Source organism: Oncorhynchus gorbuscha, linkage group LG16, assembly GCF_021184085.1.
Source record: "Oncorhynchus gorbuscha isolate QuinsamMale2020 ecotype Even-year linkage group LG16, OgorEven_v1.0, whole genome shotgun sequence".
NCBI classification, from domain to species: Eukaryota; Metazoa; Chordata; class Actinopteri; order Salmoniformes; family Salmonidae; genus Oncorhynchus; species Oncorhynchus gorbuscha.
The window spans coordinates 78,085,259-78,111,428 of record NC_060188.1 but is presented as its reverse complement, the minus strand read 5'-3'; the positions used below and the strand labels follow the sequence as shown (position 1 = coordinate 78,111,428).

The following is a 26,170-nucleotide window of genomic DNA, read 5'->3' as shown; positions in this document are numbered from 1 at the left end:
GTACAGTTGTTTATTCTTTTGGTTTAATAAGCCCATTTTCTTTCAGGGAGCAGTGCTATAATGGCCCAATCAAAATCATGATGTCCTCTTAGGTGTTAATGCTCATTGGAACAAAAATGTGAATTGACTGTATGTACTAAGTTCATGAATCTGATAGCAAGAAGTGAGTGGAGCTGATGGAAAACTGGAGAACTGGTTTCTATGTGACACTGAAACCCCTGAAGTATATCTCACAGGGCACATAAGATGTGGTACAGGGCATGGACAGGAGGGACAGTTAATATACAGCTCATCATATATCACAGGCTGTCCCATATCTAAAACAGTCTGTACTGCTAGGTTGTATGAGGGGTTCTAGATTGCTGTGCCAGAGCTTGGAGAGGATGGAGACCCCGTTGTGTGAGGAGAGAATGTGGTGGTTTTTGCTCGGTTGCTGGTTGTAGTATACACAAGGAGCTGGGACATATTTTATTTTTTATTTTACCTTTATTTAACTAGGCAAGTCAGTTAAGAACAACTTCTTCTTTTCAATGACAGCCTAGGAACAGTGGGTTAACTGCCTGTTCAGGGGCAGAACAACAGACAACATTGTCAGCTCGGGGGTTTCCGGTTACTAGTCCAACACTCTAACCACTAGGCTACCCTGAGTATATGCTGGATATGGCACCCTCCTCCATCTAGTTTCCAGCATCATTCTCTGGTGCAGCTTCACCAGATTGCCCTGGGTCATGCACTATATCAATCTCACTGTGATGACAATGATCCACATAGAGGATTTGGTGGCCATGGTCCACCTGGAAAACAGGTAAAGAAAGACAGGGTAGCAAAATTCCGGTAACTTTCCCAAAATTCCCTGGTTTTCCAGGAAATCCTGGTTGGAAGATGACTGGAATTAAGAGGAAATAAGGAAAAATCCAAGAATCCTTCAACCAGGATTTTTGGAAAACCAGGGAGGAAAGTTACTGGAATTTTGCAACCCTAATCAGGATATAACTGCAGCAAGAACTGCTTTCTTGTGCAGGGTTCTATACTGAACAAAAATGTAAATGCAACAGGCAACAATTTGTATTTATTTGTATTTTTTTATTTCACCTTTATTTAACCAGTTACGCCAGTTGAGAACAAGTTCTCATTTACAACTGTGACCTGGCCAAGATAAAGCAAAACAGTGCGACAAAAACAACATCACAGAGTTACATATAAACAAACGTACAGTCAATAACACAATAGAAAAGAAAAACAGAAAAATCTATGTACAGAGTGTGTGCAAATGTAGAGGAGTACGGAGGCAGACAATAAATAGGCTATAGAGGTGAAATAATTGCAATTTAGCATTAATACTGGAGTGATAGATGTGCAGATGATGATGTGTAAGTAGAGATACTGGGGTGCAAAAGAGCAAGAGGGTAAGTAATAAAATGGGGATGAGGTAGTTGGGTGTGCTATTTACAGATTGGCTGTGTACAGGTACAGTGCTCTGACAGCTGATACTAAAGTTAGAGAGGGAGATATAAGACAGTGATCTTTTCAATTTGTTCCAGTCATTGGCAGCAGAGAACTGGAAGGAAAGGCGGCCAAAGGAAGTGTTGGCTTTGGGGATGACCAGTGCAATATACCTGCTGGAGCGCGTGCTACGGGTGGGTGTTGCTATGGTGACCAGTGTGCTGAGATAAGACTGGGCTTTACCTAGCAAAGACTTATAGATGACCTGGAGCCAGTGGGTTTGGCGAAGGATATGTAGTGAGGGACAGCCAACGAGAGCATACAGGTTGCAGTGGTGGGTAGTATATGGGGCTTTGGTGACAAAAAGGATGGTACTGTGATAGACTACATCCAGTTTGCTGAGTAGAGTGTTGGGGGCTATTTTGTAAATGACATCGCCAAAGTCAAGGTTCGGTCGGTCAGTTTTACGAGGCTATGTTTGGCAGCATGAGCGAAGGAGGCTTTGTTGCGATAGGAAGCTGATTCTAGATTTAAATTTGGATTGGAGAAGCTTAATGTGAGTCTGCAAGGAGAGTTTACAGTCTAACCAGACACCTAGGTATTTGTAGTTGTCCATATATTCTAGGTCAGATCCGTCCAGAGTAGTGATATTAGTCGGGCGGGAGGGTGCGGGCAGCAATCAGTTGAAGAGCATGCACTTTTAAAAGCAGTTGGAGGCAACAGGAGGGGTGTTGTATGGCATTGAAGCTCGTTTCGAGGTTTGTTAGCACAGTGTCCAAAAAAGGGCCAGATGTATACAGAATGGTGTCATCTGCGTAGAGGTGGATCAGAGAATCACCAGCAGCAAGAGAGACATCATTGATATATACAGAGAAAAGAGTTGGCCCGAGAATTGAACAGAGTGACACCCCCATGGAGACTGCCAGAGGTCCGGACAACAGGCCCTCCGATTGGAAACACTGAACTCGATCTGAGAAGTAGAATGTGAACCAGGTGAGACAGTCATTTGAGAAGCCAAGGCTATTGAGTCTGCCGATAAGAATGCGGTGATTGACAGAGTCAAAAGTCTTGGCCAGGTCGATGAAGACGGCTGCACAGTACTGTCATTTATCGATGGCGGTTATGATATCGGTTTAGGACCTTGAGCGTTGCTGAGGTGCACCCATGACCAGCTCGGAAATCAGATTGCATAGTGGAGAAGGTAAGGTGGGATTCGAAATGGTCAGTGATCTGTTTGTTCACTTGGCTTTCAAAGATTTTAGAAGGGCAGGGCAGGATGGATATAGGTCTATAACAGTTTGGGTCTAGAGTGTCTCCCCCTTTGAAGAGGGGGATGACCGCGGCAGCTTTCCAATCTTTGGGGATCTCAGACGATATGAAAGAGAGGTTGAACAGGTTAGTAATGGGGGTTTCGGCGGATAATTTTAGAAAGAGAGGGTCCAGATTGTCTAGCCCAGCTGATTTGTAGGGATCCAGATTTTGCATCTCTTTCAGAACATCAGCTGTCTGGATTTGGGTGATGGAGAAGCGGAGGGAGGGGGGCTTGGGAAAGTTGCTGCAGGGGATGCTGAGATGTTGGCCGGGGTAGGGGTAGCCAGGTGGAGAACATGGCCAGCCGTAAAAACAAAATGCTTATTGAAATGATCGATTATCGTGGATTTATCATTCTCTACTGGGTGAAGAGCAACCAGGCATCCTCTACTGATGGGAGGAGGTCAATATCCTTCCAGGATACTCGGGCCAGGTCGATTAGAAAGGCATGCTCACTGAAGTGTTTAGGGAGCGTTTGACAGTGATGAGGGTTGGTCGTTTGACCGCGGACCCATTACGCATGCAGGCAATGAGGCAGTGATCGCTGAGATTCTGGTTGAAGACAGCAGAGGTGTATTTAGAGGGCAAGTTGGTCAGGATGATATCCAAGAGGGTGCCCATGGTTACAGATTTAGCGTTGTACTTGGTAAGTTCCTTGATAATTTGTGTGAGATTGAGGGCATCTAGGTTAGATTGTAAAATGGCCGGGGTGTTAAACATGTCCCAGTTTAAGTCGCCTAACAGTACGAATGCCGAAGATAGATGGGGGGAGTATTTTACTAAGTTACAGTTCATATCAGGGAATCAGTCAATTTAAATAAATTCATGAGGCCCCAATCTATGAATTTTACATGACTGGGAATACAGATATGCATCTGTTGGTCACAGATACCTTTTAAAAAAGGTAGGGGTGTGGATCAGAAAACCAGTAAGTATCTAGTGTGACTACCATTTTCCTCAGGCAGTGTGACACATCTCCTTCACATAGAGTTGACCAGGCTGTTGATTGTGACCTGTGGAATGTTGTTGGCTCTGCAAAGTTGCTGGATATTGGCGAGAACTGGAACACACTGTTGATCCAGAGCATCTCAAACATGCTTAATGGGTGACATGTCTGGTGAGTATGTGGGGGGCAGGTAGCCTAGTGGTTAGAGCATTGGGCCAGTAACCGAAAGATTGCTGGATCGAATCCCCGAGCTGACCAGGTAAGAATCTGTCGTTCTACCCCTGAACAAGTCAGTTAACCCACTGTTCCCCGGTAGGCAGTCATTGTAAATAACAATTTGTTCTTAACTGACTTGCCTAGTTAAATAAAGGTTATATATTTTTTTAATATATATGCAGGCAATAGAAGAATTGCGATTCAGAATTGTCTACAGATCCTTCAGCATTATCATGCTGAAACATGAGTTGATGGCGGCGGATGAATGGCACAACAATGGGCCTCAGGATCTCGCCACGGATTCGCTGTGCATTCAGATTGCCAACAATAAAATGCTATTGTGTTTTTTGTCTGTAGCTTATGCCTGCTATAATCCCACCTCCACCACGGGGCAACGTTGATATTATCAAACTGCTCTCCCACACAATTCTCTAAAACGAGATTGGTGATGGTAGAGAAATTAACATTTAATTATTTGGCAACAACTCTGGTGGACATTCCTGCAGTGAGCATGTCAATTGCATGCTCCCTCAAAACTTGAGACATCTGTGGCATTGCGTTTAGAATGACCTTTTATTGTCCACAGTACAAGGTGCACCTGTGTAATAATGATCATGCTGTTTAATCAGCTTCTTGATACCTGACACATTGAAAACAGGTTTTTGACATTTTTGCTAATGTATTAAAAGACCTGCTCCAGAGCGCTCAGGACCTCAGACTGGAGCGAAGGTTCACCTTCCAACAGGACCACCACCCTAAGCACACAGCCAAGAAAGTGCAGGAGTGGCTTCGGGACAAATCTCTGAATGTCCTTGAGTGACCCAGCCAGAGCCTGATCGAACATCTCTAGAGAGACCTGAAAATAACTGTGCAGTAACACTCCCCATCCCAAAAAAACACACAATGACATAAAAACTGTATGTATTCAAATACAATGCACACTGAAATCTTTGTGTGTGTAATCTGTCTTCCTTTTTACTCTTATTTAAAAAGGTGTGTGTATGTAGTTGCATAGGGATTTGATACTCACTGTCCTCCGTGGTTTGGAAGGTACTCTCTCTACTCCAGTCGCCTCATTTCCAGAGGTTCTGTTTTAATCCACAAAGCACCTGCACTTTATGTCTGGGCAGGTGATAGGTCACGTAAAACTACTGACGTAACCCCTATGCCAGAATATCTCCTCTGTGAATAGAGTGTAAATGGGTGTGGCATTAGTAATGCCTAGTTAATAACTCTATTGTTCAGACTTTGTGAATGGGTGAACCATTCTACTGTAGGTGTCCTACTGTAACTCACCATGCGTATGTATCCACTGTGGTTCAGCTGTACTTTACAAACCATTAACAGCATATTGTACGGCTGCCTATCCCAGCTCCACTGAACACGGGCATTTCTGGCATTCCTATTTGAAGCTACCACTTCCATGGGAGCCAGTAAACTCACTTGAATGTAGAACCACACAACATTGTAAATAAATAGACAGAGTAAAGAACAGATTTGTATGCGGTGTGAGGAGTAGCTGTCACACTACTCTACCTCTCTTCTTCAGGTCAGCTGTGTCTCTGAGCGGGTTTCTGGCAGTCAATGTCCAATTCCTCTCCCCCTGATCCACGCGTACTGTTTGGTAGCAGTTTGAGACTGTATCGTGTGGACAAGTTTTGAAAAGTACATGGACGGAAAATGTCACCTCAAGTGATTACTGCACAATGATAGCATGGTAGTGCTTTACCCTTTCATTTTATCTTTATTTAACTAGGCAAGTCAGTTAAGAACAAATTCTTATTTTCAATGATGACCTAGGAACAGTGGGTTAACTGCCTTGTTCAGGGGCAGAACGACAGATTTTTACATTGTCAGCTCGGGGATTCGAGCTTGCAACCTTTGTCACAAGTCCAACGCTCTAACCACAAGGCTACCTGCCGCCCCACCCTAACGAAGACAGCTTGCTGTCGAAATGTTGGTGAAGAAATGATTGTATCTGTAATAGTATTGTACCTTCGATGTAGGTGATAAAAAGTCTTCCTCTGTTTAGTCAGACTGGTGGCCCCCCCTGTGTCTCAGTGACACTCCACTGACTCCAGGTCCCGGGTCTCACACACAAGATTCCTGTCTGCAGGGGGGCCTTCTGAGAGGATGAGGTTTGAACACATAGACTGCGTTTACACAGGCAGCCCAATTCAGATATTTTTTTCACTCATAGGTCTTTGGACTCTAAAAAAATATATAATAATATCATTAATTGGGCAAAAGGTCAGAATTGGGCTGCCTGTGTAAATGCAGCCATTTAGATCCTACAATTGTGAAGTGAATTACAGATACTTTTAAACATGTCATTTCCTCAATGATCACAAATGATTCAGTAAACTGCACAGTAATGCAAGGGACTAGAGTTGTTTACCTGTTAGATGAGCTTTGATTGGTAAGATGGAGGCTTACAAGCAGTTTATACTTACGTCCCACGTAAACACAGGTGCCATACAGAAATGAATTACAGTAGACATTGATGCAACTGGATGGAGAGGGAGACTTCATGTGCACAACCATGGAATAACTCTGGTCACTGACGTGAGTGGTGTTCATTGCAATGTTGTATTTCATATATTCAAGTCTCTGTCCCGGCCCAAGAATACAGCAGAAGGTGAAGTTGCAATCGACTTTAACTCTGTTCTTTGGGTAAACCTGTGGGTGTGATGACGAGGCTATCCCTGTAGAAAATAATGTTACTGATGTGAATGACCAACATCGTGTGTGTCTGTGACGTGAAATACAAACACTAACCAGGGATGTTCTGTAGGGGGCTCCATTGACTGGTATAGCTCTGGTATCAGGAGCAGAGCCTGACTGAGTGGGAGGTGCACTCTAGGGGTAAAGCAGAGGTCCAATTCCAGTGATGTTTACTGCCAACCTGGTCTGGTATGACATCCACAGCTTCCCGAGGGCACCCACACCCAGTCACTGGTACTATACTTGCTACTATATAATAACCTTGAAATAGCAACCAGTTGTAGTAAGAAGGTCCATTGTTGTAATGTGCATATTATTCCTTGATTTAACAAACACTCACATTGTATACTTCTTTCATATTGTGTGTTAATTAAGAGAACCGCCACATCATAAATCTGTTTGTCCGGTACTCTGTAGGTAGAAGGGTCATCTTCCCATGTTACAGATATCCTCTGGTGTTGTAGGTTGTAATCCACCCTCACATTCAGAGGTCTAGACAGCAGGACCCCTGGAGCTACATAGTTGTTGCATTGTATTTTGAGACTACATGACATACAGTACTGTATCAGTCAAAAGTATTGTAACGATAAAGTTTTGGACTCACCATCCTGACAGTTCTGTTCTTGGATGCTTAAGAGGAACAGTGAAGCCCATAGCAGGAAATCCAACATGTTAATCCCATAAGAAATATTTTGGTGAGGTGTTGGTTTATAGAGATAGCCTCAGTAGTCGCTGGTCATTGTAATTGTTTGATTTGCCTATACTATGAGTTTTGTTTCAGAATTCAAATCTAAATTAAAGCCTGGTTCATTTAGGCTGACCAAGACAGGCAGTATGTCACAGTCGTAATAAGGACGGGACCAAGGCGCAGCGTGTGTAGAGTTCCACATCTTTATTACAGTGAAACAAAAAACAAAAAAACAATAACTAAATGTGAAAGTAGTGGTGCACATGCAAACACAAAACAATATCCCACAAACACAGGTGGGAAAAATGGCTCCCTAAATATGATCCCCAATTATAGGCAACGATTACCAGATGCCTCTAATTGGGAACCATACAAAAGACCAACATAGAAATATTGAGCTAGAACACCCCCTAGTTACACCCTGACCTACTACACCATAGAGAACCAAGGGCTCTCTATGGTCGAACCGGATCCGACCATGGCACCGGGCTGAAAGCCGTGCCTGGACTGGGCACCGACGCAGAGGACGGCCCCGGGCCTTGGAGTGGGGAGACGCACTGGAGGCCTGGTGCATGGAGCTGGCACAGGTGGCACCGGACTGGTGACACGCACTTCAGGACTGGTGACACGCACTTCAGGGCGAGTGCGGGGAGCTGGCACAAGACGTACCGGACTGGGGAGACGCACTGGAGGCCTGGTGCATGGAGCCGGCACAGGTGGCACTGGACTGGTGACACGCACTTCAGGAAGTGTGCAGAGAGCTGGCACAGGACTCACCAGACTACTGACAGGCTCTTCAGGTCGGATGCCGTGCAGAACACCTACATAACATTTCTCTCATCTCTCTCTCCCAACTTCTCCATCGCCTCCCTGACGGTATCTGGCTCTTCAGGATGAGTACGGAGAGCTGGCACAGATGGCACCGGACTGATGACGACCTCTTCCACTCTCCGCTGCTCCGCCAACCTCCCCCCAAAAAGAATCTTGGGGTTTCTGTGGCCGCGGTCCCCGGTGGCGTTGCTATCCTTTCACCTTCCTTGGTGTCTCCTTCCAAGGAAGGGTCTCACAACCTCCCATAATTTCTTCCCAGGTCCAAAATCCTTTACCTCTGTCACATGCTGCTTGATGGGATATTCTGTCACAATCATCGTAATGAGCGGACCAAGGCGCAGCGTGTGTAGAGCTCCACTTCTTTATTACGGTGAAACTTTAAACAAAAAACAATAACAAAACGTGAACGTAGTAGTGCACATGCACAAACAAAACAATATTCCACAAACACAGGTGGAAAAAATGGTGACCTAAATATGATCTCCAATTAGAGGCAACGATTACCAGCTGCCTCTAATTGGGAACCATACAAAACACCTACATAGAAATATTGAGCTAGAACACCCCCTAGTCACGCCCTGACCAACTACACCATAGAGAACCAAGGGCTCTCTATGGTCAGGGCGTGACACAGTATACTTACAAAGAGCAGTAATGTTTTTGGAACTGGAGATGTGAGGCGTTGCTAGGGGAGGCCTTTCCTGTAAAGCACTGTTGAAACAGAGGATGTTTTTCCTGGTGAGAAGTTGAATAAATTACGCAATACATTAAACAGCCCTGGAAGTCATGGGCCAGACTGCTTAAATTACACATAAACAAGTTAACTCCCACACACTGGTTTTGGATGATCCAACTCCATACCAAAATCTAAACTCATAGTTGAAGACACATTGATACAATAAAATACAGTGACATATAAGTGAGTAGATGATGTTTTTATTATCAATACATCCCTTTAATAAGAATGATTCTAATGGCCTATATAAAATGCCAAAAACATACATAGTTATGTACAAGGAAAACCACAAATTGGGGGGAGCCACACAGACTTATATACATCTTCTTGAAAATGTTTTCACTTGAGGAAAAATATAAATAACACTTCTCTTATCTTTGTCTCTCTGTTCCTAAACGGTCCAGGTACAATAAAGGCTTTGTTTTCACATCCCCATTACAGTGCTTTATCAGCAAAAGTCCACTTCAAATCACTCAAATGTAGACAAAGTTAAATATTTAAGTTACTACTTCCTGTTGTTTCAAACAATTGCTAGATAACAAATCATTATTGGCTTTTCAGTTTAGCTTTTTGGTCCCCAACAGAAAGTAGTACAATTATGTTCCCAAATAATTGACCTTATTCAATATATATCTGAAACATCAGTATTATGTTCAAATGTGTCTAACTATGAAATGTACTGTAGACTTGACAAAAAACAACAACCACTATTTCGAATTTTGCAGTTTGTTGAAAAGGTGAACTGAGGTCTCTTAGAATGCAAACGTGCAAAATAAGGTTATATGAAGGTATAGTTGAGTGGGAATCTGCGATATTAAATATCCACATTTATTTTTCATTTAGAGCAGTGATCCACTATGCACATTGTGGGCTGCAACTATACAATTCTCTGCTCGCAGAGGACCTAACTTTTCAACATTACGCATTTATACAGAAAAATATTTTCTGTAGTAATTGCATACTTAGTTCATGTTGATTGCTAAGTGCAATTGCAGTGCACCCCAATCCTATTTTCACCAGTCCATTTCTCTAACTAATTCATCACTTAACCAAGGCCATTTTCAACAGTAGGCCTAAACACTTCCATTGTCAGAATAGTCATACGTGCATGTTGAAGGATTCAGTGCAGCAAGTACCATCTTCAGTCAAAGTGAATCATGTTGGAAAGGACCACACAATGGTAGCCACCACTTCTTTAAAACAGTAATGAAACAATGAGCCAACAGCTAAACAAACTTCAAACAAAAGCTGAAATATATCAAACCAGTTAATAACCTATACATGTACATTTGGGCTCACAATTAACAGGCATCTTGCATAGCAAAAAAACAAACAGTACAGTGACTGTTTTAAACCGTCATTTTACAAACATGTAGCTAGATTTCGACCCGGAAGTGGCTGAGTTTTCCAATTAAACGAGTGTTCTTATTGGACATGTTCAGGCAGTACCTGAGCTCCACTTCAAAACGTTTACTCCAGTTTCATTATTCCCCAGTTTTACCAGATTAAGAACAAGCAGACAGTGACTCCCAAGGACACAGTCTAAGGAACAGCAACTAACACAGGAATTAATGGCAACTGACAGGAATGGCTTCCGACTGTGGAATGGCAACTGACAGAAATGAATGGAAACTGATGGGAATGGCTACTGAATGACTGTGGAATGAAGCAGCAACTCTACATGGCCATCAAATAGTGACTGTTTTCATGAACCATGTTCTGAAGAAATTTATGACAGAAGGGGTAGCAGTCATAGGTCTTCCTCCACTTTGATGAGAACCAAATCTCTTGTTTCAACCTGCACTTTTATTTTAGGGTTTAAATTTCTAGGTCGTAAACAAAAATAAATGCAGGCGTAGTTTCAATCATCAGTTGAGTAACTGACCGTTAATAACTCTTCTGTGCTGAAACACACAGACAGATGTTCAATGTTTTTGATAGATTTCACTCCTACATGTAGTTGTTCAGTTCTTAATATAAATGCTTAAAAACACAAACAAACAAAGTCCTAAACAAAATAACAAAACAAAATCCAGCAAAGGGCAAGGAGGAACATTTCCTCTTTAGCACATCAACAAATAAGAGAGACAAACACCAAACTGTACCAGTGAATGATGATCATTTGGCTGACCTGTATCTGCCGTCATTAAATAGAGCAATACCAAAAGTATTTATCACTATTCTCCTTCACTGTTCTTTGTTCAGGTGCAATGATTTTCACAATGGCATGGTCCTCTCTCCAGATGCAGAGAGTTTTTAGTGTTATGCAGAGGAACCCTACTCTTTAGTGTTTTAGTCAATGGATCCACTTTGGGAGAAGCCAAGCCAAAAACAACATGCTGTGGTATTTCACACCAGTGGTTGGGATGCAGTCATATATTAAAAATAACTCAGGAAGCCCTCAGGAATGATGGACCGTTTTAAGTCATTTGGATTTGATTGTGATCCAAGCTCAGTGTGTGAAGAATTTCCCAAAAATGAGCTCTGTTAAAAACACTCAGCTGGCTGCCATCATTTGATCAGATAAAAAAAAACAGAATATTTGTTCATCCTGCGTTATCATCAATCATATCTAAAACTTAGTCAATAGGAAGAACATATTTCTTCCCTCCATATTTTCATTTTTGTCCAAATCCCAGGAGGACATACAGTGAGTGCACTCTGGTATGGAGAGGTAAGGGAGGATGTGGGGGTGGAAGGTAACTCAGGCCCTACAGAGCTGTGGTTGGTAGTGACTCAAGCGTTTGTGGTTGAGGGGTTAGGGTTGTCTCACACGTCAGGGGTGTGGGTTGACTGAAGTTTGAGGACTACAAAGTCCAAGGTTCAGGGGGGTTTGGGTTGAGAGTTACTGAAGGGTCATGGGGGTTGAGGTTTGAGCGTTAAATGAAGGTTCCGGGGGTGGGGGTTGAGGGTTAAATGAAGGTTCCGGGGGTTGAGGTTTGAGGGTAAGCTGAAGGTTCCGGGGGTTGAGGTTTGAGGGTAAGCTGAAGGTTCCGGGGGTGGGGTGTGATTCAGGCTTTAGGGGTTGTGGTTGACTGGAATATCAGTAGTGGTGACTCAGGGTTTGACAGGCTGTGAGACAGAAGGGAAGGGCAGTAGGGTTGACTCAGGGCTCAGTGGGAGGGTCGGCCGGTCCATTCTTTGGGGGCTTGGAGAGGATGGCCTCTGCCTCTTCGTACATCTGAGGAAGAGACAGAAGTGACTAGAAGAACAGCCAACATTAAATGTTTATTATTTTTGAATGTGTGTGTTGTTTACCGGAATGAATGGCACGTCTTGAAAGAGCTCCTGGATGAAGCGGCGTGCGGACAGACGGAACATGCAGTGGGCAAGCAGGTAAGACACCTCAGAATAGAGACAGATGTCATCGAATGCATATGGGAATTTCTCCTTGATCCTGTCAAGACAACAGACACAGGGATATCAACCTCGGTTTGAGTGTGTGTGTGTGTGTGTGTGTGTGTGTGTGTGTGTGTGTGTGTGTGTGTGTGTGTGTGTGTGTGTGTGTGTGTGTGTGTGTGTGTGTGTGTGTGTGTGTGTGTGTGTGTGTGTGTGTGTCTCTTACGTTAGCAGGTTAGTCTCGTGGCCTTTGATCCCCACAGAGGAGCTGAGGTTGACCACGAGACGCAGGACCTCCTTCCTGAGGAGAACCCTGCCGGCTGGCGATTCCTCTGGAATGGACTTCACTCCTGAGGGGGGAGATAGACCGCAGAGAGCCAGTAGGTTTAGTCTATCCATTTTCAACAACAAAAGAAAACCCTTCACTTGGACAAAAGCATGATATGAGAGAAAACAAAAACATGACATTTACCCAAAATCAGTTCAGTGCTGCGGGTGCTTCCTGGGGAGCCCTGAGACACAGCATCACTGCACCCGGAAACCCCTGACAGTTTGGTTTGGCCCATGACCTCCAGGTGGTTCTGCACAGGCGGACTGCACCATTCTGAGAAAGGGGGTTCCTCTGTCAAGTCTGATGGAGAAACGTGAGTTTAGGTTGTTTATCGGTTTCTGACTGCTAATAATATAAACATACAAGGAAGTACAAGGATGCAAACGGCACGAGTTGATAAACAGCACGAGTTGATAAACAGCACGAGTTGATAAACAGCATTATGTTCTGTGTTTGTATCTGCCGCTGACCTGGGCTGCTATTGGAAGCGCTGAAGCCGAGCACAGAGAGCCCAGTGCAGTAGAGGCAGTTGTCATCGTTGTGTTCCTGTAGACCCGTCTCCTCTGAGCCCAGCAACTTCTGCTGCTCCGCCCGGCTCACCCCCATCAGCTCTGTGATGCTCAGCTGGGAGCGAAGCACTGCATGCCTGGAGTGAGGGCTGGGGCCTGGGAGAAGGGGCACATATCCACATGATCATGCATTTCCCCCCTTTTTATTCAAGCCTGTTGGTCCTCAGTGGGCCTCCTTTATCAGTAGCAGAGCCATCATATCTCCTGTGCTAAACTCAGTGTTATACAACTCCTTACTGAAGAAAACAGATTGTGTTGGCCCCGGGCTTGTTTCTTACCATCTGAGTCTCCAGAGAAGAATTTGGCAGATCTGTCCTCAGAGGGAGGGCTGGTCCTCTTCAGGAAATATGCTGTTTCTTTTATCTAGAAACAAAACACTCAGCTTTATCCAAATATTAACATGGAGTTATGACACAACTTTAAATAGAGGTCTTAAATCGCTTGGTAAACAAATTACATTTATTGTAAAATATCTAGAATAGAAGTAAAATAAAAGGATAGATGAGGGATGAGAGGGGAAAGAGGGTTCAGAGAGAGGGGTCATACGATGGTCAGTACCTGGAACATGTTGTTAATGTCCACTGGCAGCGCCAGGCCGATGAAGTCATCAGAGCTGCCGTAGGTGGCGCTGGACACCATGGATCTCACTGAGGAGGACCGCTGCAGAGTGTTCTGGCTGATGGGGCTCAGCAGATCCTCCTTGTCCAGGGAGGCAAAACTCAGAGCCTTCAAGAACCTGGAGATAAAATAAACATTCAGTGAGTTAGGAGGCAGGAAAGGTCCACCTGCTCGTCTTACACCTCATTCCAAAATCATATTAGTTTGTGAGACAAACCATTGACACTACAGACATTCTCGTGAGAAGACCAATTTTCCTGTGTCTTGTGGTCTGATAATCATCACTGTAGCTCAACCTTCCACCGCTATGCACTAGGCTGACATAGGAAGATGCAGTGGATTGAGACACAGCCCACGCAAAAAAACAAATACACTATACATTCAAAATTATGTGGACACCCCATCAAATGATTGGATTCAGCTGTTTCAGCCAGACCTGTTGCTGGCAGGTGTATAAAATCGAGCACACAGCCATACAATCTTCTTAGACAAATATTGGCAGTATAATGGCCCGTACTAAAGAGTTCAGTGACGTTCAATGTGGCACTGTCATTGGTTGCCACTTTCCAACAAGTCACTTCATCAAATTTCTACCCTGCTAGAGCTGTCCCGGTAAACTATAAGTGCTGTTGAAGTGGAAGCGTTTAGGAGCAACAACGGTTAAACCATGAAGTGGTAGGCCACAAAAGCTCACAGACCGGAACAGCCGAGTGCTGAAGCGCGTAAAAATAGTCTGTCCTCGGTTACAACACTCAATACCGAGTTCCAAACTGCCTTTGGAAGCAACATCAGCACAATAATTGTTCATCGGGAGCTTCATGAAATGGATTTTCATGGCCGAGCAGACGCACACAAGCCTAAGCGTCAGCTGGAGTGGTATAAAGCTCGCCGCCATTGGACTCTGGAGCAGTGGAAACGCCTTCTCTGGAGTGATGAATCACGATTCACCTTCTGGAAGTCCGACGGACCAATCTGGATTTGGCAGATGCCAGGAAAACACTACCTGCCCCAATGCACAGTGCCTGCTGTAAAGTTTGGTGGAGGAGGAAAAATAGTCTGGGGCGTTTTTTCATGGTTCGGGCCAGGCACCTTAGTTCCAGTAAAAAAAAAAAGGGGGAAATCTTAACGCTACAGCATACAATGATATTCTATACGATTCTGTGCTTACAAGTTTGTCGCAACAGTTTGGGCAAGGCCCTTTCCTGTTTCAGGAAAACAGCACTCAATATTTCAGGAGATTACAGAAGGAAAACCTAATTCAAGCCAGAGCAGAGGTCAAACTCAGTTGATCTTGTTATCAAAGAATGAGAAGCCTCTAAAGAGAAAGAGGAGCAACAAGAGGAAGTAAGAGAAAGAGGAGCAACAAGAGGAAGTAAGAGAAAGAGGAGCAACAAGAGGAAGTAAGAGAAAGGGCAACTGAAGATCTGAGAAAGAGGGAGGGGGGAGTATTCAGAGAAGTAGTAGTCAGTACTAGTCATGGGAGATTCTAGGAAAGGAGTTCTTAAGGGAGTGTGTGTGTGGACAAGTACGAGTCAAGGGGGACTGAGTGAGTGTGTATGTGTGTGTTACCGCCGTGGGGTGAGTCTGGAGTCCAGGCTGCCTGTCTTCATGGTGATGGTATCAGTGAAGAGCACGTCTTTGGCTGGGGAGGCCAGAGCCTCGCTGTGGGACAGGGACGAGTGGATCCTCTGCTGCTGCAGCCTCTTCAGAGTAGCATAGCCCAGCGCATCACGCTGACTGGCGTACGTGTCACAGGAAGTGGCGTACTTCAGCGTGGCGTAGCCCAGCGCGTCGCGGGAGTTGGAGTACATGAGGCTGCAGTCCGTCAGGCCGCTCAGGGTGGTCAACGAAGGCGACTTGAGAGACTGGGCGCGGCGGGGGAGGGTGTGGGAGGAGCCGGGGGGCACCAGGGAGGTAGAGCTAGATTTGGACAGGGAGGAGAGGTGGGCGGTGTGGGGCTGGGGGGTGAGGGAGGTCAGGGTCTGGATGGTCTGGGCGCTGATCACACTGTTGAGGCTGACACCGTCCGTGTCGATGGTGGAGGGCAGGGTCTCCCTGGAGGGGCTGGAACTCATAGAGCTGATGCCGCTGGTGGTCGTGTCCGTGTTGAAGCTCTGACTGCGCGATTTAAACTGAGCCCCCCCGCCCCCTCCGGACGGGCCATCCCCGGCCAGGCGTTCCCGGCTAGTCTGCTCTCTCTGGTTCTCCCCCACCCCCACCCCTGACCCTCCTACCCCCACTGACCGGCCTGGCAGCCTCCCTTCCCCATCTCCCTCACCGAAGTTGGGGGTGCTGCCCTGGTTTTCAGGGGTCTTGCTGCCCACAATGGAAGTTTCTAGGTTGACAGAGGGGCTTTTGGGCAGGTGGCCGTCATTATAGATTGGGAAGACATCTGAAGATCCAAAGGTGTAGCTGGGTTCAGTAACGGTGCGTTTGCGCCCCTGATCCTCTTCCATCCCTCCTCCGTGGTCCCTGGTGGTGCCCTTAGGGTCGCTGGTGCTGCGCAGCATCTTTCCGGAGAGCGACAGAGAGTGGAGGAGGCGGTTACGGAAGTGGCTGGAAGCCAGGAGGGTGAAGGGGCTGCGGTCCTTGTACTTGGGTCTCATGTACATGGGAGGATCGTCCGACAGGTCACAGTTCTCCAGCCGCTCATCGTCCATGATGTACATACCTGGAAATGACCACTCAAGGTTAACTCTTAGTAGTATGGAGTAAACATTTGGTGATACTGTACAGGTTAAAAATAAATGAATACCAGTACTATGATTACAGACTTACTGGGCTGAGACTTACTGGGCTGTGTGGAGTCACTCTCACTGTTGTGTCTAGAGCTGGTGGAGTCAGAGGCGAGGCTGAGGGTGGAGGGGACAGAGGACAGCAGGCTGGGCGGGTTGGGGTGGGGCTCCATGTCGTCTGGGACAACGGGCCACAGCGTCCGCCGGCTGTGTCTTACAGCGTCCCAGCCGTGCTGCTTCAGCATGTCACAGCCCTGACGTGTCTTTGAGATCAGCCCCAACACGTACAGACACGTCCTACACAGAGACAGCAAACAGACATTATAGAGAGATCCTGGACAGAGATATAGTACTCTTTTGGGACAGTACAAGCATGCTGCTTCGTTAGAAGCACCTTGAATATTGGAGTTGCAAATATCAATGTGCCTTACCCCCTGATGGAGAGAACCTCACAGTGCTGGGCCAGAACCACTATGTCAGGGATCACCCCCTCCTCCTGTAAGAGGTTCAACCCCCAGTTTGATGACCCTATGTTACCCTGGAAACAAACAGTTTAACAACATTAATACTCATGTTATTATGAAAACTATGTGAGAATCTTATCAATAATTGGCACATAACTGTGGAACTCTGATGATGACAACAGATATTTACATTTACATTTAAGTCATTTAGCAGACGCTCTTATCCAGAGCGACTTAGATATGGTAGTTATTATTCTCCATTATTCCAGCCCTGAATGCAAATTGGCTGACAGCTGTGGTATATGAGAGCGTATAGCATGGGTATGACAAAACATTTGCTTTCATTGCTTTAATTACTTTAGTAACCAGTTTATAATAGTAATAAGGCACCTTAGGGTTTGTGGTATATGGCCAATATACCATGTCTAATGGCTGTATACAGTCACTCCGCGATGCGTCGTGCATAAGAGCAGCCCTTAGCTGTGGTATATTGGCCATATACCACACCCCCTCGGGCCTTATTGCTTAATTATACTGACCAAGGCCCAAAGTGCTGCCTTCAGCTGTTTGATGCCCTCCCACTTGTCCAGCATTGGGGAACGGACAGTGTAGCTTAGGTCAGGAACCACATTCTGAAGAGAAAGACGAAAAGGGTTTATACGCATTATGCTTGTAATTGCTCCTCGACTAGTGTAATAGTGAATGGTTCAAGTAGATGCAGTTACCTGGACTTCCAGTAGATGGCAGCCTGTCTTATCATGGACAAGCTGGCCATACAGATGAACAGGAAGATAAACATTTGGCCTCTGTAACCTTTGGTTGCTTCGGCGTACATAGTTGTCTCCATCGACAGGCTTGCGGTACGTGGTGAGAGCCTCGTTCAGCTGCTCCTCTATCATGTCCACATACTTCAGGTTATAGTCCTGCAAAACACAATGATATAAAAATGAGTTTTCTATGCTTTCATGTGACAGCGAAAAGATGCAAATCATTATTTATGGCATTGTTGGTTGAGTATAAATGTACCTTCTGCCATTTCTCTAGCTGCTTGGTGACGTAACCCCTCTCACTTAGGTAGGAGAAGCCCTTTGGAATGGACAAGAACCTGGAGATAAGAATCACAGCGGTCAGAGACAAAGGGACCTAATACAGAAAAGCAAACAATAGCTCAGTTTTCTCCCAGCAGCTTACCGTAGCAGCAGCAGGACGCCCTTGTCCCCCAGGTGTGTGAGAGCTGGCTTCATCTGGATCAGAGCATGGAGGTTTGCCTGGAGGGAAAAAAATACCAGCTGATACACTTCTGGACTCAAAAGCTGCTGGACTAAACTAAAGTACACGACTGTAAGGTATAACAGTGCCCAGGAAACAACACATTATCAAGGTACCACAACAGACACTCAGGCCCCTCATCCCTCACCTTGTCCTCACAGGCCTCGTCCAGTATGTCCAACGCCTCCATGGAGATGGTCTTGTTGCGGTCGTGGAGCTGGGTGACCAGCAGCTCGATGCCCCAGTTACTGAAAAACTCCACATTGGCACGAAGCAACACTCGCAGGTGTTTAGTGGCATACAACCTGCAGTTCTGTGGCACACCAACAGAGGGCGGAAGAGGACAGACTGTCATTCAAAAACACTGCATATGCTCCACTGAAAACACAACAAACCAAATTGCTCATAATGTTGCTTTCCAAACACCTGTGCAAGCTACTCTGACCACCTCTAGGAAACCAAGATTTATCAATTAATGTTTGAATTCCATCTGTGTGTTTTCTGTGTTAGTGGTGGGGTTCTTACGTCAGTGGCAGCAGTGAGGATCTTGGACAGGATGACCCTGGACAGCCCGTCACGGCTGTAGTCCAGTATGGAGACAGTGAGTTTCAACAGGTGGTCCTGATTTTTCAGAGTACAGATGTTCAACAGGCTAGTAGGAGAGCACAGGATACAGAGAATCAATGTACTGCTCCATACACACTCCAACACAATGACTTGAGTGAAGATGAAGTGAGTGTGAAAGAGGACAAAGGAAACTCTGCAGCAGCTTAAAAAGGCATCTTTAAATGGGACAGTTTCCAAGATATTAGGGATCTCCCAAGAGGTACGATCAGAGTACATGTTTGGAAAAACAGACTAGTGGACGGTGAGAGACTGACCACTGGAAGACACTGCACTTCTCCAGCATCTTGACGCCGTGTGGGTGTGAGGAAAGAGTGCCCAGGAACAGGAAGTAGTGCTGGCTGAGAGTGGTGAGCAACCCGTTGCTCTGGAGACCGCGGTCAGGCTTGAGCCCTGAGGAAGAGGAGAGCCATTGGACTATGTCCTTCACCAGGTCCTCCAGGTATGCCTGCCCATCCTGACACACAGACAGGGGTAATGTTTAGGTAATGTTGGACATTGATAGAGAGGTCACGTAAAGTCATGTAACTCAATTTTTTATGATCAATGGAGTTCCAATATAAACTGGTTTAACTTTGTGTACGTATCATTAATAGGTCTGGATAGTTTCATTCGAGTCCGCTGTGTGTAAATATCAGTAGTCTATTCAAATTTTGCCTCATAGTAAACCCTCTCACCTCCTCAGACTCCAGGAGGAACTCGATGAACTGACATCCTACCACAGTGAGCTGCCTGGCCTTACTGTGGTCCAGCTCCAGGCTGGAGTACAGCTTACTGCTGGGCTTATAGAAGAACAGCAGCCTGCGTACAAACCTGCAGAAACAGAACCCGGGGTCAGACAGAGAGAACATTTGGTTTGCTACAGTTACAAACAGGAGGTGAAAGAAGTGGTTATAATGGTACTTACCTGTGCATTTGTTCATCTTTATTGCTCCGCAGGTTAACGTTTGGCCACTACAGATGGGAAAAGGAAACATTTAAAAAAAAAACAATTATAAAAAGGACAGTATTGTAAAAGATACTAACTGGAATAAGTATTTATTGCAGTTGTAGTCCACTCACCTTCAATATTGTTGCGATGAGAACCCAGTTCCAGTCCAGGTTCTCTTTGTGGTTGAGGATGTGGCTGTCTCTCAGGTTCATCATAAGAGCATCCTCAGTGTCCTTCAATGCAAACAAGGACAGCATTACAAATACCACTCCAAGAAATCCAAGAAGCTTGTGTTGCATCACAGGGGCATGGTTTGATATGTACCTTAATGACAAAGATATCTCTCTGTGGTCTAAAGTGCTGATCTCTACAGTAGTGAGAAGCTTTCGATTTGCGGATGATGTGGTCCAGGTACAGGCTGTTGGGTTTGGGTCCTCTCTTCTTCTTCTCGTGGAAACGTTTCAGGTAGTTGACCGCTGCACTCGCCCGTCTGAAAAATTATGAAAACAGCTCGTGTCAGTGTCCGTGTTAATAATATGAAACTCTTGTAGCGCATGCATTGGATGTACAAAACATTAGGAACACCTTCCTAATTTGAGTTGCATGGACTCTACAAAGGGTCGAAAGCATTCCACAGGGATACTGGCCCATGTTGACTACAATGCTTCCCACGGTTGTGTTAAGTTGGCTGGATGTCCTTTGGGTGGTGGACCATTGTTGATACACACGGGAAACTGTTGAGAGTGAAAAACCCAGCAACATTTAAGGTGTTGACACACTCAAAGCCCATTCAAAGGCACTTAAATATTTTGTCTTGCCCAGTCACCCTCTGAATGGCACACATACACAATCCATGTCCATGTCTCAAGGCTTAAAATCTCTCTTTAAGTTGTCTGCTCCCCTTCATCTACACTGATTGAAGTGGATTTAACAAGTGACATCAATAAGGGATCATAGCTTTCAGCTGAATTCACCTGGTCAGTCTGTCATGGAAAGAGCAGCTGTTCCTAATGTTTTGTACACTCAGTGTATATTGTTAAATGAGGATTAGGTTAGAGAGTTTCATGTAACTAGTCATACAGTCTTTTCTCCTGTCTGCGAGAGAGTAAATTCCTCACAATGGTCCCTGTCTATAGTGACCCCAAGAAATGTCCTCGGTACTCTATGGTAGGTTGTTGTCACTCACAGTCTCTTCTCCTGGGCGATGTCGAAGGAGGCAGCCTTGTTGATGAGTGTGGGTAGACAGTGCAGGTGGTGGCTGTGGGAGTGGGGGAGGATGGCGTTGGCCTGGGAGGGAAACAGAAATAAATAGTTACAACAACAATGGGGACCATGCAAAACTAATTCAAAATTGGGACCATAAAAACATGTCAATAACTCCTAGAGCATATCCTCCTCTGGACCAGCTCGCTGACCTCACAATGTTAACAGCTGAGCAAACAGGGAGTTGAGTTACCATGTGAAGCAGTTCTCCCAGTAGAATGATGGCTCGCACAGAGATGGGGTCATCAGTGCTTGTGATAACCTCAACGAGACCCTGTTGAGAGGTACACAGGCTTTACACGACAAACAATAGCGGTTTGCGTGTGGGATCTTTAGGTACCAATAGACAGATATGCAACTGCCATTTTTGGTTGAATATACACATACTTATCGATCCTGATATTGATGACCATACCTCAAGAAGTCCACTCTTGATGAAGGCAGACAGTACCAACGCCAGGTAATTATCCATTAAGTCAGGCCTAAGGGCAGTAAGAGAACAAATGGAGTTTATGCAGACAATGTTTTCCTCAATCATGAGTTAAAGAGTTCAAATAAGTGATGGTTCTTACCTTGATCGAGCTCGATGTGGAAGGATAACTTTTGCTTCAGAAGCCACAAAGCCATCTGATAACCTCCAATTGTCTTGGAACCTGCTAGGGTCTACAGGAGGAATATAGACAAGTATACTTTGTTACCTAATAATACATGGTACATGAGATATATGATAAGAAAAGAAAGGCTCTTAACTTGAATAAAGACACAAAAAGTGGAAAAAAGTGACATTGTACCCACCCACACTGATAAGTGCTTCAATAAAGTCTGCAGTCGCAACCGGCATGGGGAGCCGAAATATATCATATATCACCTCTAATAAGCCTTTCTGTGGGAGGTCGAGAGGAACCAGGTTTACACACATTAATAGAGACTTCATTCATTTTAGAACATTTTTATGAGAAGACAGAAAATCATGAGTTTTAGGGGTGTGCCCTACATCATTCTTACATTAAACTGAGTAACATTGTTATCGATGTTATTGAGCACAACCATAAAGTAATCTTGAGGTAAACTGGAGGACACTGCATTCTCTTTCACCTCAGTTGGCAGGTGCTATACTTACCCTTACTTCCATATTTGGTATACAGAGCAGGCCAATAAGAGACTGGATTCCAGAGTTGCCTGACTTGCACAGGTTAATGATGCCTGGAGTGAGATGTAGAGAGTAGGGTCAGATAGGAACATGTTCATCCTGTTTATACCACACCACTAATATCACATAAGAGCTATCAGGGTATATACACACACTCACTCAGATGTCATTGAATATGAAGGGGTAAAGTTTACCTGACCAGGAGCGAAAGGAAGCAACTATGGACATTTTACTTGCCAGGAAACGAGCCTCCCTGTCTTCCCTGGGGTGGACATCAAAATGCATGATTAAAATCTCCCAAATTATTGAAACAGTCAATACAACACTCCATAAAATACACTGCATAGGACATAATTAAATATACTGCACTATCATGCACACTGACTTGAGCTGCCCCTCTGCCGTGTCTGCATTGTGTCTGTAGTGGAAGTCAGTGTAAGGGGCCAGGATTTGCTGGAAGAGAAACAGAAAAAGAACAATCTCATTCAATGAGGAAATAATCCAATTCATCAAATTCCTGTTAATGAATGCTGCTTTGTGTGCAAGACTGTATGTGTGTTGTCAGTACCTCGAGCTCCACATCCGAGTGCACATACTGGCGTGTGTGTGGGTGGTTGAGGAGGTGTAGGATGGTAGTAATGAGTGCCTCGTTGATGCGGCTCAGCTGACAGTCGATCACGTTCTTCAGAATGGTGCTGAGACCACGCCTCTGGGCCACCACCACAGGGTTCTTCACAGCTGCAGAACAAAGGAATCACACAGGGTTTAACCATACACCACGTATAGTATAGATAAGTGTGTGTGTTTACTCGTCACCTACCAAGTTCACAGATGATGGCAATACAGGCGCGAACCATGCGGTCTCGCTCCTGTAGCCCATCGTTGCCCACGGCAATGAGGGAGTTGGTGACAGACGAGGGGAAGAGCAGTGCATTCACAGTGATCATCTGTAGAGGGACAGCAGAGAGGGGACAGATGTGTCTCACACTCATCTCATAGTAGTACTCGGGTGACAGAGGGATGTTTATCAGATAGACATCTAACTGGTCACATCTCTACATATTACCGAACGGTACATTACAAATATCAATTAAGTTAGGGAGAGGCTGGGGTGTCTCACCTTTCGCACCAGCCTGAGAGCCTGTGTCCTCTCCACCTCATTGCTTTGCTGGATGTCTATGCACCTGGAGATAAAAATACACAATTAGTGGTTGAAAGGTTAAGTGGGCTCAACATTGGCATAAGACACACACACAGCATAGATGTAGCACTCACCTGGCGATCAGGTAGTCCACCTGAAGACGGAGGACCTTCTGGAGAATAGTGCTGTCTCTGATCAGGTAGCGTAGAGCCCTCAGCCCTGCAGCGCGCACTTCCTTAGCCTCGTTCAACAGCGCTAACCGGAGACTAGAACAGGGGAAGGACGGAAAGTGTGTGTGTGTGTGTGTGTGTGTGTGTGTGTGTGTGTGTGTGTGTGTGTGTGTGTGTGTGTGTGTGTGTGTGTGTGTGTGTGTGTGTGTGTGTGTGTGTGTGTGTGTGTGTGTGTGTGTGTATAGAGAGAGATAGAATGAGGAACAATTCATCTGCATTTTAAATCATGGTATAGTGCAAACATCCCAAAATCAACCCAGAGAAACAGCTAGTACTGTATATGTAGCACTGGTGAAGATTCATTTCTCAAAAGACTCACCAAATTATGATCTCTTCATGTGTAAACCCAAGCTTCTCTTCTGAGTGGCCGACCTTGCAGAGAAGCTGTGACAGATGGAAGAAAAATAACTGATAAGAACACATCCAAACACAAACAACCAAACATTACATCCACTTAAAGGTTTTATTTGGGATTTTGGGAACGAGGACTCGTGGATACCATTTTTAGGTCTATGTGTCCAGTATGAAGGAAGTTAGAGGTAGTTTCACAAGCCAATAGTAATTATAGTTAACGCAATGACTGGTTGTCTATGGGCATCTGAATGGCATGCTAGCAGACACCATAGACTTCCAGTTATTTCACTAATGCTAGTTAGCAGTTGAGCTAGCACTCGTTAGTAACTTCCTTCAAACTTCACGTAAACATATAAAAATGGTATCTGTGAGTTCATCTGACTCTGGGGAAGTAGATAAAGGGACTCATTGCCAAAATCCTAAAGTATCCCTTTGCAGTCTTTCCAACACTCGGTCCTTGGGACCCCAAGGTGTGCACGTTTTTGTTTTTGCCCTAGCACTACACAGCTGATTCAAATAATCAAAGCTTAATGATGAGATGATTATTTGAATAAGCTGTGTGGTACGAGGGCAACAACCAAAACGTGACCACTTGGGGTCCCCAGGACTGAGTTTGGGAAACACTGCTTTAATGGTCTGCTGAGATGTTGCCCCACAAACCTTTATGAAGTTGTTCAGGTGACCGAGTTTGCGCATGTTGGAGACTCCTTGTTGCTTGGCAACATTCTGTAGGATTTCCCGGAGGTTGTCTGAAGGATCTGAAATGATACATCAAGGTCAATAAGTGGTCAGTAAGTTTATTCACCTGGCTCAACTCTGTTCCAAAACATTACAGTAACAAAACACAGTGTTCAGGTGAGACCAGCATGAGCATGACAAAGCCTCATTAGTGAATGTGACCAGAAATAAACTGGAAACAGAAACACATTTGGGATCAGGGCACACTTAAATAAAAAGGTAGCCCCCCCCCCCCCCCCCCCCAAAAGAAGAGTTTCTAATGACACCAGACTGTAAAGTATACATGCTAGTGTGTTATTTGAAGGTCCCTGTCATGAGTCAACAAATTGTACCATGTTGTTATGTCAACACTACTTGGGATAAATGCAAAACATGTGTTTGAGGAACAGGGTTTAATCAAATATATTCAACTAAAATTCAGAATGTTAGCACTGTAGTTTGTCTGTTTGAAAACAACCATGCCATGTTTCTTATATCCTGAGGTAAACAATTCTTCAGAGTGAGGGTAGCAATAGACAAATTAGAGCTATAAATGATTAAAACATTACAATTCTTCAATGGCCAGAATGTATTATTCTATGCTTCAGACAAGTGACTTCAACTTTGGAGCATGAAGTGAATTGGTGTAAAGTGTCCCCGAGGAAATATAGGCTATCACAGGGACAGTGTATTTCTGTAAAAATGACAGTTACATTTTCTCCCATGATGTAAAAATATAAACACTGCATAAAGGTCCTTAGCATTTGGATCATGATGATAAGGTAGGACAGTCCTAACTGCTGATATTAAGCTTCAATACAAGACATGGGCCTATTCTACAAAAATCAAGGAACGGACTGGGACACATTTCTCAAGTTCAAAACCAGTGGCATTGAATTAGCGTTGAATTGTAGCTATACAAGCCATATTCAGGAAGATAGAAACAATGAATGACATTAGCTATAATCCGATCTATTTCGCTATCACTGTTAGCTATTACTGCAAATCAGATGCATCCAAACAACAATGTGATGATAATGTTATGAATTACTGCTAGCTATGCTAACTAGCTAAATGTAAATAAAGGGGAAAGAAACCATGTTAGTAACAAGGATGTTGTATGCAGATACATTAGGATGTTCGGCCATTTATTAGCTAGCTAGCAGCATTTTAATAATAGGATAGCTATCTACGATTCAATAAATGGGATGCTGAATATCCAATTTCCAATCTGATTCACCCACCTCTGGAAAGATCGAGTGGTACATTTTCCTCCCCACTGTCATTCCGACCTGTCAAAGCAAAGCAAGCACAACAACCAATAAAGGTTAGTAGTGAGACCACAACTAACAGGCACAATGAAAGTTCAGCTTTATGTTTTGGAGGATTACTAATCTCTGGTCCAGATTGAAATATCTCTTGTCTCACCTCGCATCCGAACGCTTCGGCTCGGACGGCCTCGGATGCTGACCGCCATCTTTCCAGAATCATTCAGCACTAACCAGATCGAAATCAACAGGGATTATCGCGAGAAATCCCG

The 26,170-nt window shown here is 44.8% G+C and overlaps 1 protein-coding gene across 2 annotated transcripts; it reads right to left on the bottom strand.

Moving 5' to 3' along the window:
- Positions 1–9,079: 9,079 nt before the first annotated feature.
- LOC123999708 (rapamycin-insensitive companion of mTOR-like) lies at positions 9,080–26,153 on the bottom strand. Of its 2 annotated transcripts, none has more exons than XM_046305713.1 (37): positions 26,059–26,153; positions 25,875–25,922; positions 24,574–24,671; positions 23,879–23,943; positions 23,464–23,595; positions 23,309–23,372; positions 23,009–23,135; positions 22,757–22,926; positions 22,574–22,641; positions 22,383–22,450; positions 22,159–22,241; positions 21,834–21,921; positions 21,611–21,701; positions 21,454–21,520; positions 21,232–21,312; positions 20,962–21,062; positions 20,100–20,265; positions 19,907–20,008; positions 19,752–19,798; positions 19,522–19,657; positions 19,102–19,301; positions 18,746–18,872; positions 18,369–18,533; positions 18,143–18,219; positions 17,978–18,056; positions 17,677–17,874; positions 17,491–17,583; positions 16,919–17,025; positions 16,531–16,784; positions 15,322–16,423; positions 13,693–13,870; positions 13,413–13,497; positions 13,036–13,230; positions 12,707–12,865; positions 12,461–12,584; positions 12,154–12,292; positions 9,080–12,076 (listed from the first exon to the last, which is right to left on the bottom strand). In XM_046305713.1, the coding sequence occupies exons 1-37, from the start codon at positions 26,105–26,107 to the stop codon at positions 12,002–12,004; spliced, it is 5,208 nt and encodes a 1,735-aa protein (XP_046161669.1). In that variant the 5' UTR covers positions 26,108–26,153; the 3' UTR covers positions 9,080–12,001. The 2 variants fall into 2 exon arrangements, with proteins under 2 accessions (XP_046161669.1, XP_046161670.1); XM_046305714.1 differs by having other exon boundaries at positions 16,546–16,784; positions 26,059–26,144.
- Between the last annotated feature and the right edge of the window lie 17 nt (positions 26,154–26,170).